Genomic DNA, 11,934 nt, shown 5'->3' on the forward strand with positions numbered 1-11,934 from the left:
TACTCAATGCCCCGGCCAATGAAGGCAAGCATACTGTATGCCTTCTTGACTACCTTCTCCACCTGTGTAGCCCCTTTCAGTGACCTGTGGACCTGTACACCTAGATCTCTCTGACTTTCAATACTCTTGAGGGTTCTACCATTCACTGTATATTCCCTACCTGCATTAGACCTTCCAAAATGCATTGCCTCACATTTGTCCGGATTAAACTCCATCTGCCCAACTCTCCAAATGGTCTAATTACTGCTGTATCCTCTGACAGTCCTCATCGCTATCCGCAATTCCACCAACCTTTGTGTCGTCTGCAAACTTACTAATCAGACCAGTTACATTTTCCTCCAAATCATTTATATATACTACAAACAGCAAAGGTCCCAGCACTGATCCCTGCTGAACACCACTAGTCACAGCCCTCCAATTAGAAAAGCACCCTTCCATTGCTACTCTCTGCCTTCTATGACCTAGCCAGTTCTGTATCCATCTTGCCAGCTCACCCCTGATCCCGTGTGACTTCACCTTTTGTACCAGTCTGCCATGAGGGACCTTGTCAAAGGCCTTACTGAAGTCCATATAGACAACTGCCCTACCTGCATCAATCATCTTTGTGACCTCTTCGATAAACTCTATTAAGTTAGTGAGACACGACCTCCCCTTCACAAAACCGTGCTGCCACTCGTTAATACGTCCATTTGTTTCCTGTCTCGAAGAATTCTCTCCAGTAATTTCCCTACCACTGACGTAAGGCTCACCGGCCTGTAGTTCCCGGGATTATCCTTGCTACCCTTCTTAAACAGAGGAACAACATTGGCTATTCTCCAGTCCTCCGGGACATCACCTGAAGACAGTGAGTATCCAAATAAACCCACACAGACACTGGGAGAACGTGCAGACTCCACACAGCCCGTCACCCAAGGCCGGAGTTGAACCCGGGTCCCTGGCGCTGTGAGCTTTCCCACCTAGCTTTGTATCGTCAGCACACTTGGATTATGAGACGGAGAAACTGTATCAAAGTCACTCATATAGGTTCCCATCATGTCTAAACCAGAGTGAACACCGATCTAAAGCCAGATAGCCTGGTCATGGCTCAGTTGGTAGCACTTATGCCTGCAAATCACAAGGCTCTGGGTTCAAGTCCCACTCCAGGACAGAAAGCTGATATTTCAGTGCAATACTGGAGACTGTTGGAATGCCGCCTTTCAGGGGAGAAGTTGACCCTGGGCTACCTCCCACCACTGAGAAACACACCGCGGGGAGGCCAGAGAATCTCGCCCAAGTTATCTGTTTGTTATTACATTGATGTTTATGGGAGCTTGCTGTATGCAAATTTACCGCTGTGTTTCCTACATTACATCAGGGACTGTATTCAATAAAGAAACTTTGTGATTGTAAAGCGCTTTATTGCGATATAAATGCAAGTCTGTCTTTCCCTTTTTCACCATTCAGTCCTGGTTGCAGAGTTTTTTGACCTGCACATAATGTCCTTTGCTGGTGTGCCTGTTCTAGAAGTTGCTTCCATAAGATATAGGAGCAGAATTAGGCCATTCGGCCCATCGAGTCTTTTCCCCCATTCGATCATGGCTGGCATGTTCCTCATCCCCATTCTCTTGCCTTCTCCACATTACCCCTGACCTCCATATTAATCAAGAAATTCCCTTAGTAATCAAGAACACCCAATTTGTGCTTGAGTGCTGTTCCCTACAGGGCTACAGACCAAGAGCTGGAAGGTGGAATCAGACAGAATGGTTCTTTCTTAGAAAGTCAGAACTAAGAGCAGGAGTAGGAAATTTAGGCCTCTCGGGCTTGCTCCACTGTTCAATACGTGTATGGCCTCAACTCCACCGTCCTGCCCGTTCTCCATAATCTTTCAACCCATTGCAAATTAAAAATCTGTCTAACTCCTCCTTAAATTTACTCACTGCCCCAGCATCCATTGCACTCTGGGGCAGCGAATTCCACAGATTCATGACCCTTTGGGAGAAATAGTTTCTCCTCATCTCTGTTTTAAATTTGCTATCCTCGTTTTAAAATGCCCCACAAGTGGAAGCACCAGCTCCACGTCTACTTTATCCAAAACTTTTATCATCTTGTGCACTTCAATTTGATCTCCCCTTATTCTTCTAAACTCCAGAGAGTATAGGCCTAAATTGCTCAATCTCTCTTCATGCGGCAAACGCCTCCTCTCTGGAATCATCTGTGGTCTTCTGTCCCTTTCAGTCAGTCATGTGACCTGGCTTCAAACTCCCGACATTGTTGTGGTGTTCATCTTCCTTTCCAGGCAGCATGCCTGTTCCTAGCTTTCTGACTTTCCTGCTTTATCTGTTTAACTTTTGCTTGTTTCCTTTTGGCATATCAGATGGTCAGGAGATATTTCCCTCTCACACAGCCCAGATGTGATCAGGGGCCATGTATTTACCAGTTCAGCTTATCCTTTTGTCTGGGATCCTCGCGTTCCCTTACCTGATGATGACCTCCTGATGTAATTTGTTTCTGATTATCATCTTAAGTTTCACTCATCGTTGTTCTTGTTCGATGCAACAGCGGTTGTTTTTTGGTTTGGATGAAGCATATTTCTTGACAGTGCTCACCCCACGCACTCAGGTTGTTTAAGTATCATATTAACAGTAGACGTTTACAGTTGCTGGACGCAACGTATATTCTTACAGGGCTAGAGTATGCAGCCTTCCCTCATTATTTAGCCATCATTGCATCAGTATCATTCTGATGAATTTTGCTTCTCCAAAGCTAACCTATCCTTCCTGAGGTGCAGTCTCCGATGTGAGCAGTGCTTTGTGGGGGGTCTAACAAGAGCTCCTTTGCCAGTCCTTCTAAACCCACAACCACTGCCATCTAGAAGGACCAGGGCAGCAGATACATAGAACGTAGAACATAAAAAATACAGCACAGAACAGGCCCTTCGGCCCACGATGTTGTGCCGAACTTTTGTCCTAGATTAAGAACAAATGAATGTACACCCCATCATTCTATCGTAATCCATGTGCCTATCCAATAGCCGCTTGAAGGTCCTTAACGTTTCCGACTCGATGACTTCCACAGGCAGTGCATTCCATGCCCCCACTACTCTCTGAGTAAAGAACCTACCTCTGACATCCCCCCCCCCCCCCCCCCCCCCCCCCCTATATCTTCCACTATTCACCTTAAATGTATGTCCCCTTGTAATGGTACCTGGGAACTCCACCAGCTGGAGGTTCCCCTCCAAGTCACTCACCACCCTGACTTGGAAATATATCGCAGTTCCTTCCATGTGGACATACTTAATACTATATGGACTGCAGCGGTTCAAGAAGGCGGCTCACTACCACCTTCTCTAGGGCAATTAGGGATGGGCAATAAATACTGGCCTGGCCCCCGATGATCACATCCCATAAAGGAATTTTTAAAAGTCCGTAATGTACTTTTCAGAGCTTTGTAATCCAACTCACATGAGATACAGGCTAAACTCGCCTTTTCAATTCTGTTTTGTGATGATTTTGTAACTTGGATCCCTGACTATCCCGACTCATCCACAGTGTCTGGTCTCTCCCCAGTTACAAATACTGTAGTTTGTCCTTGTCAAGAAATTCTGACCTCAAAGCTCTCGAGTGATGGGAGGCTTGGGATTTAAAAAAATCTGGAGATTGTAAAAGGAAGAATAGACTGATGCCAATCAGAAGTCCTGGAGCGTGTATATTCGGGAATAAATGAGGCAAAAATTGGAGATTCTATTTGTCTTGATTCTGACGGCGAGCATTCATTTGCTGTATTGAGTTTCTCTTTCCCAAAACAAAATTCAAGATAGGGGCTGGTTTAGCACAGGGCTAAATCGCTGGCTTTGAAAGCAGACCAAGGCAGGCTAGCAGCACGGTTCAATTCCCGTACCAGCCTCCCCGAACAGGCGCCGGAATGTAGCGACGAGGGGCTTTTCACAGTAACTTCATTTGAAGCCATGTGCCATTAAGCGATTTTCTTTTCATTTCATGAGAGTTGGCCCTGAGCTACCATGGCGATCAAATTAAGGAAAAGAGAGAGTGGGACTTCAAGGGGAGGGCAGCGGTGAAGCTTTCCTCAAGAAGTGAAAACGATAATCATCATTCATAACAGTTTCAGTCTTGTTACCGTGATGATTCTTCCTGAAGCTGCTCCTCCTTCTGAGTCTCTTCATTGAGCGACCATTTAGTAAATGGGAGGAGATGCGGATTGGCGTTTCACGTTACTGAGTGTGTGAGATCGCTAACATCTCTTATCGTTTTGTTTGCAGGCTTTAGAGAAGCTGAGGCCTACATTATGTGAGAAGGTCATTGCAGAGAGACACTATGATTACTTGCGAGCAAAAAGGATATTGTCCAAGGAAGATACGGAGGAGATTTCTTACCAGATATCAAGTAGGCGGAAGGCGGGGAAACTGCTTGACCACCTAACGGAAAACCCGAAGGGCCTGGATATGCTGATCAGTTCCATCCGGCGAGAAGGGACACAGAACTTCCTCGTCCAGCGAATAACAGATGAGGTGCAGAAGATTAAAAATGATAAACTGCTCCAGAAAGGTAAAATAAAAAATCTCCCTCCCCTCATCAAAGTGTGTGTGAGCATTTCTTCTCTCTGGAATTGATTGGAAACTCTTATTGTCCTTCACTGTTAGATAACTTTTACAGGATAAAGCATTGTGCACACCATCCGATTCCAGGGTAACTTTTATTCTGTGTCATTTCTGATGGATTACACTAAAGATCATCCCTGTGTCTATTCATTGGGTACAATTCCATTTGTAGAATTTATTCTCAAGAGAATTGTGTGCCTCTGGATCTCTCTGCCTCAGAAGGCGGGGGGGGGATATTTTTGAGGTGGAGGTAGATGGATTCTTGTTAGGCACCGGGAATCAAAGCAGCAGACGGGGAGGAAAACATAAAACCAATTAGCCACCATCTTATTGAATGGTGGAGCAGGCTCGAGGGGCCGAATGGCCTACTTCTTGCTCCTATTTCGTATGTTTGTATAATTCGTGCCCTTAAGGCAGATCCAAAATTAATCGTTTGACCTTCCATGGATGTGCTCCCGTTTGGTGGAATCCCTGCTTCAGGTCGAATCAGGAAATTGTGCTGGTCACAATAGGGTTCAAAATTCTTCTGCATAATCGCACAAAGAATTTAAGGAAACGCGACTTTACTTTTCCATCCCTTTTAACAGGTATTCCTCCGGGTGGCGCAGTGGTTAGCGCTGCTGCCTCACGACGCTGAGGACCCGGGTTCGATCCCTACCCTGGGTCACTGTCCGTGTGGAGTTTGCACATTCTCCCCGTGTCTGCGTGGGTCTCACCCCCACAACCCAAAGATGTGCAGGATAGTCGTGCTATATTGCCCCTTAATTGGGGAGGGGGGTTGCGGGGTGGTAAGGATTGGGCGCTCTACATTTATTTTAAAAAGACCAAAACATAAAAGGTCTTCCCCGATGTATTTTAGGTGTGGTAACTTGGCACAGTTTTATTAAAGCACCGGAAAATGGGTTTAACACCAAAAATAAGCATTTAGATCAATGTCAGGTTATTCATGTGCAAGCCAGATTTAATGTCTAATGACTTCAAGAAGATTACTGAACCATTTAATAGTTTCATTGAAGTAAATTGGTCAGTTTCTTTGTAAGTTCAGGATGTCTGTGATGTGGAGAAAGTTTTGGAACATGCTGACTGGAACCTGATTGAATAAAAACCTGCAGTACCATCAGCAGAAGTTTGAAATGTTGACCTGTGCGTGTGCAGAGCCCCGTGAGCAGGGCCTGACTGGGGGATTTGAATCTTGACCCTGCTCAAAAGATTGTGGAAAAACATGACTCCTTTGGCCGTAACTCACTCTGATTTAACAATCCTTTGATTTTTATTTTGCACTTTTCAGCTGATTCAGCCAATATAATTAACCTGACGCCGCTCTGATTTTTTTTCGCAGTAGTTGTAACTGCCTGAGATGTTACAGAATCATCTCTTGGACCATTGCAGTGTAACCCATAGATACCTATGCTGCAAGCACATTATAAATAGACAGTGGAGGTTTAACTGATTATTCATTGGATTTTAGTATCATCAACCGACATTGAATTTTATTCCTGTTTGTAATTTAGTAAATGCATCAAAGGCCTGTGTTGGTGTCTCTGTGAGCAACAAACCTAAATTTCCCATCCTCTCCTCTCACTGACCTTCCCACTTCTGGGCACTCTTGGGATGGGGGCTAATCTTCACAATTTGGCTCATCTTGCTCAACACTTTTTCCTGTCCCACCACTGACCACATGGACTCTACCGGTGGGTCAGTCACCCTTTTCCACCTCCCACCTTTGCATCTCCCACAAGACAGTCCGCTAAGTCACACAAACAAGGCCCTTGCCATCGATGTCCTTTACTGTGGATGATTGCATTGCCATTAGGATTTTGGCTGAAGCCTCCTGGCCACATCTCCCGCCTGCCACACACTCTGAACTTCCTCACCAAACTTCACCCTGAACAGTCCCCCTATTCCTCGGGCAACTTCCCCTCTTTATTCTATCCATCTCACCTCTCCCTTTTTAAAAATCTTTTATCTACCAAATTTGGTTGCATGGCGCCTCTTTACTTGTAACCAGCTCCCTCCTATAGCACTACTTTTTAATCTCCATGTTATTTTCTGTATTTTGTGTGAGTTGTATAAATTGAACTCTCCCACCAACGAACCTATTTTCATGGCCACTGTCTCTGTGCCTGTTGTCTCGAGTAGAGACGAGGTTGATTGTGTTACTTCCTTGTATGTTTCACCATGCCCCCTTCGTCCTAACTGCTATATCTCACTGCTTCTTCAAAACATGCTCTCTGGGTGAAGAAATTTCTCCTCATCTCTGCCCTAAATGGTCCATCCTGTATCCTCAAGACTGTGACCCCTGGTTCTGGCCACACCCACCATCGGGAACATCCTTCCTGCATCTACCCTGTCCAGTCCTGTTAGAATTTTATAGGTTTCCATGAGATCCCTCCTCATTCTCCTGAACTCCAGCGGAAACAATCCCAACCTCGTCAATCTCTCCTCCTACATCAGTCCCGCCATCTGTAACCCCATCCAGCCCCACAATCCTCTCCACACTCTGTGATCTTCCAGACTCGGGAATCGTTTCTCCTGACTCAATCCTGCCCCCAGCTCCCCGGGGTGAAAATTGGGCCCTTTAAGCCGATTCCGGTCTGCCGAATCAGGAAGTTTGCTAACTCGGCTAGCGGCCTCGGTAGAAAGAATCCAGCCTCTGGCTTTGTGGATATGTTCCTTTGTCATGGAGCTGTGTTCCTCTTAATGGGTTTCATTCTCCAGTCAAAGAATTAAAATCACCAACCACATCAAATCCCTATTCATCCAGTGTTGTGTTCACTTTTGTTTTCTCTTCCACTTGAAGCAGGATCCTTTTCCAGCAGTTGTGAGACGTCCAAAGAAATATCCGGAACAAACCACCTGTCTGCGTTTCTTTCCGTTGAGTCCAACCCGCCGAGGACAGAAGCAAACATTCTGTTTCACCCTGAAGGAGAATGCAGCCCCGTGCCGTCTAGCTCGCCGACTCTCTCCCCGTTAGATTTGCAATCCATGTCCTTGCTGGAGAAGGCAGTCAATCTGAGCAATGTGGAAACCCTGCCGACAGCATTAAGCCTCCCCAGGCCAGGGGAACCTGGGGCTCCATCCCTTCCTCCTGAACTCGAGGCTGAATCCGAAGGAGCATGTAGCAATTCCAGTGACACTGAATTCTTGCCCTTGAGGTCGCGTGCACCGTGACTTTGCAACCTCAAGCTCAGCTTGCTTTAAAAAGACATGGACGTTGAAGGAGAAGATTTATACAGGCTCTGGCCTTTTTTGGGTTCTCCTATATATATATATATATATATAATATATATATATCTTTGTTATGTTTGGGTTTAAAAACTGATTCCATTTGCAAATGTCCAGTTGCATTAAGTTTCTGTGTTTCATCTCTTCACAAGTTGAACCTCCTCTGCAACATCAAACAGTTATTTTCATTGCCATTCTGCAGCAGCACGAACCTGCAAGAGTGGCTGATGTCTTTTCATTACTGAAAGAGGCAGTGGTTTAGTACTGTGTGTGTGCGCGCGCCACACAGCAGGGAGCTCCTCATTTTTAACGGTAAGTCGTTGGGTTTGAGCCGCCTGAGTTTGTTCTGGGACCCAGGACAGGGGCAGGGGAGCCAACTGCAACTGAGGCAAAGCCAATGCCGGCTCGGCTGTTCCACCGGGTGTGTTAAGCGGGGCACCGATGTTCCCATTCAGCAGCCTCGTGCGGGACGTTTTGGGTTCGTGAGGGAGGGAACCTCTCCACCCACACGAGCTGCGGTAAAAGCTGGGATGAATTAATTCCAATCTTGCTGCAAACCCCAAGGGAGACGCCCTGCCATCTCAAAAATACGCTGTAACTGTAGCGGGTACATCTTACCATGTAAACCGTCAATGAGCCTTATTGCTGAAAAATGTGTTTGCGCTTGCAGTGGAGGCAGGGCCACCTTGGCAGCAGGCCCCACACTGCACCTGTTATCGATTGTGAAAGAAACAAAGGAAACACGATGAATGTGGTTCCTCCAGAAAGAGGCCATTCGGCCCATTGCATTTGTGCTTTGCCCTTGGGGAGCCCCCCCAATTGGTTCCCCTGCTCTCTTTTCCCCAGAGCTCTACAGACTTTTCACCTTCCAAGTGTTTATCCGACTCCCTTTTGAAAGTTATTGAATCTGCTTCCACCGCCTGTTCAGGCAGTACCTTCCAGATCACAGCTGCCCAATGAAAATCATCATCTTGTTGTGCCTGACCCTGGAGAAGAGGTTTAAAACATAGAACATAGAAAATACAGCACAGAACAGGCCCTTCGGCCCACGATGTTGTGCCGAACCTTTGTCCTAGATTAATCATAGATTATCATTGAATTTACAGTGCAGAAGGAGGCCATTCGGCCCTTTGAGTCTGCACCGGCTCTTGGAAAGAGCACCATACCCAAACTCAACACCTCCACCCAACACCAAGGCCAATTTGGACATTAAGGGCAATTTATCATTGGCCAATTCACCTAACCCGCACATCTTTGGACTGTGGGAGGAAACCGGAGCACCCGGAGGAAACCCACGCAGACACGGGGAGGACGTGCAAACTCCGCACAGACAATGACCCAAGCCGGAATCGAACCTGGGACCATGGAGCTGTGAAGCAATTGCGCTATCCACAATGCTACCGTACTGCCCTTAAGAACAAATAAATCTACACTATATCATTTTACCGTCATCCATGTACCTATCCAATAGCTGCTTGAAGGTCCCTAATGTTTCCGACTCAACTACTTCCACAGGCAGTGCATTCCATGCCCCCACTACTCTCTGGGTAAAGAACCTACCTCTGATATCCCTCCTATATCTTCCACCTTTCACCTTAAATTTATGTCCCCTTGTAATGGTGTGTTCCACCCGGGGAAAAAGTCTCTGACTGTCTACTCTATCTATTCCCCTGATCATCTTATAAACCTCTATCAAGTCGCCCGTCATCCTTCTCCGTTCTAATGAGAAAAGGCCTAGCACCCTCAACCTTTCCTCGGAAGACCTACTCTCCATTCCAGGCAACATCCTGGTAAATCTTCTTTGCACCTTTTCCAGAGCTTCCACATCCTTCCTAAAATGAGGCGACCAGAACTGTACACAGTACTCCAAATGTGGCCTTACCAAAGTTTTGTACAGCTGCATCATCACCTCACGGCTCTTAAATTCAATCCCTCTGTTAATGAACGCGAGCACACCATAGGCCTTCTTCACAGCTCGATCCACTTGAGTGGCAACTTTCAAAGATGTATGAACATAGACCCCATGATCTCTCTGCTCCTCCACATTGCCAAGAACTCTACCGTTAACCCTATATTCCGCATTCATATTTGTCCTTCCAAAATGGACAACCTCACACTTTTCAGGGTTAAACTCCATCTGCCACTTCTCAGCCCAGCTCTGCACCCTATCTATGTCTCTTTGCAGCCTACAACAGCCCTCCTTACTATCCACAACTCCACCAATCTTCGTATCGTCTGCAAATTTACTGACCCACCCTTCAACTCCCTCATCCAAGTCATTAATGAAAATCACAAACAGCAGAGGACCCAGAACTGATCCCTGCGGTACGCCACTGGTAACTGGGATCCAGGCTGAATATTTGCCATCCACCACCACTCTCTGACTTCTATCGGTTAGCCAGTTCGTTATCCAACTGGCCAAATTTCCCACTATCCCATGCCTCCTTACTTTCTGCATAAGCCTACCATGGGGAACTTTATCAAATGCCTTACTAAAATCCATGTACACTACATCCACTGCTTTACCTTCATCCACATGCTTGGTCACCTCCTCAAAGAATTCAATAAGATTTGTAAGGCAAGACCTACCCCTCACAAATCCGTGCTGACTATCCCTAATCAAGCAGTGTCTTTCCAGATGCTCAGAAATCCTATCCTTCAGTACCCTTTCCATTACTTTGCCTACCACCGAAGTAAGACTAAGGTTTGTTTAGTTTTAACTGCGGGATTATTAATTAGTGAGGATTTAAATGGAATGCAATCAACTTCTGCAGTTAGAACTCCGGCTAGTTGGAGCGGGCAGGTGAGATCAACTTGTGACATTTAGTTTGTGAAGAGCATTCCTTTGAAAGCAATTCGGCCACTAAACAATATTCCAGATGTTTAGAAAAAAACAAAATAATGGAATTTACTGGAAATACACAGCAATTCTAAGGAGAAAAGGAAGTTATTGATGTTGCAAAATCCTTTTCAGGATCTGGGGCTTGAGACTCAAAACAGCAAGAATTCCTTGACTGGGGGTGACTGGTTTACGGAATAATTCCACGAATACAGCCGTGGGCACCATGGTAGCACAGTGGTTAGCACTGTTGCTTCACAGCGCCGGGGTCCCTGGTTCGATTCCCGGCTTGGGTCACTGTCTGTGCGGAGTCTGCACGCTCCCCGTGTCTGCGTGGGTTTCCTCCGGGTGCTCCGGTTTCCTCCCACAAGTCCCAAAAGACCTGCTGTTAGGTGAATTGGACATTCTGAATTCTCCCTCTGTGTACCCAAACAGGCGCAGTGTTAATGTAAGCCTACTTGCGACACTAAATATTATTATTCTACAATAATTTTAGTTTACATAAATGGTGGGGTAATTTTTTTATCTCATCACCAGCATCTAGTATCATAACTGCCACACACAAGTGACTCGAAACAACTTTGTTTTAAATACAGTTTTCTTTTCATTGTTTCGTGGGATGTGGGTGTCGCTGGTTGGGCCAGCATTTGTTGCCCATCCCTCGTTACCCTTGAAGGACAGTAAAAAGTCTTACAACACCAGGTTAAAGTCCAACAGGTTTGTATCAAATCACTAGCTTTCGGAGCGTAGCTCCTTCCTCAGGTGCTGTTTTCCATCTGAGGAAGGAGCTCCGCTCCGAAAGCTAGTGATTCGAAACAAACCCGTTGGACTTTAACCTGGTGTTGTAAGACTTCTTGCTGTGCTCACCCCAGTCCAACGCCGGCATCTCCACATCATGACCCTTGAAGGAGGTGGTGAATTGCCTTCTTGGACCGCTGCAGTCCGGGAGGTGTAGGTACACCCACTGTGCTGTGAGGGAGGAATTTTGCCTCCGCGACAGTGAAGGAACGGCCAATATATTTCCACGTCGGGGTGGTGAATGACTTGGAGGGGAACCTGCAGGTGGTGGGGTTCCCAGGTATCTGCTGCTCATGTCCTTCGAGATGGCAGTGGTCGTGGGTTTGGAAGGTGCTGCCTGAGGAACCTTTAATAAAAGTGCTCAAAATCAAACTGGTCTGAAGAGAGTGGAGAGAGAGAAACTGTTCTCGTTGGTGGAAGAGTCGTGAACCAGAGGGGGGGGGGGGGGGGGGGGCACAGGTTGTAAGGTGATTGGCAG

The 11,934-nt window shown here is 46.4% G+C and overlaps 1 protein-coding gene across 2 annotated transcripts in view; it reads left to right on the top strand.

The window, feature by feature from the left end:
* Nucleotides 1–11,370, top strand: part of bcl10 (BCL10 immune signaling adaptor) — a 55,475-nt gene extending 44,105 nt beyond the window's left edge. Inside the window, exons 2-3 of one of the 2 annotated variants that reach the window (XM_072510308.1) lie at nucleotides 4,256–4,541; nucleotides 7,395–11,370. In XM_072510308.1, coding sequence (XP_072366409.1) covers nucleotides 4,256–4,541; nucleotides 7,395–7,765 — 657 coding nt within the window. In that variant the 3' untranslated portion in view covers nucleotides 7,766–11,370. The remainder of the gene's footprint in view (nucleotides 1–4,255; nucleotides 4,542–7,394) is intronic. The other variant, XM_072510310.1, reaches the window with a different exon arrangement.
* The last annotated feature ends 564 nt before the right edge of the window (nucleotides 11,371–11,934 follow it).

This window comes from Scyliorhinus torazame, chromosome 7 (assembly GCF_047496885.1).
Source record: "Scyliorhinus torazame isolate Kashiwa2021f chromosome 7, sScyTor2.1, whole genome shotgun sequence".
NCBI classification, from domain to species: Eukaryota; Metazoa; Chordata; class Chondrichthyes; order Carcharhiniformes; family Scyliorhinidae; genus Scyliorhinus; species Scyliorhinus torazame.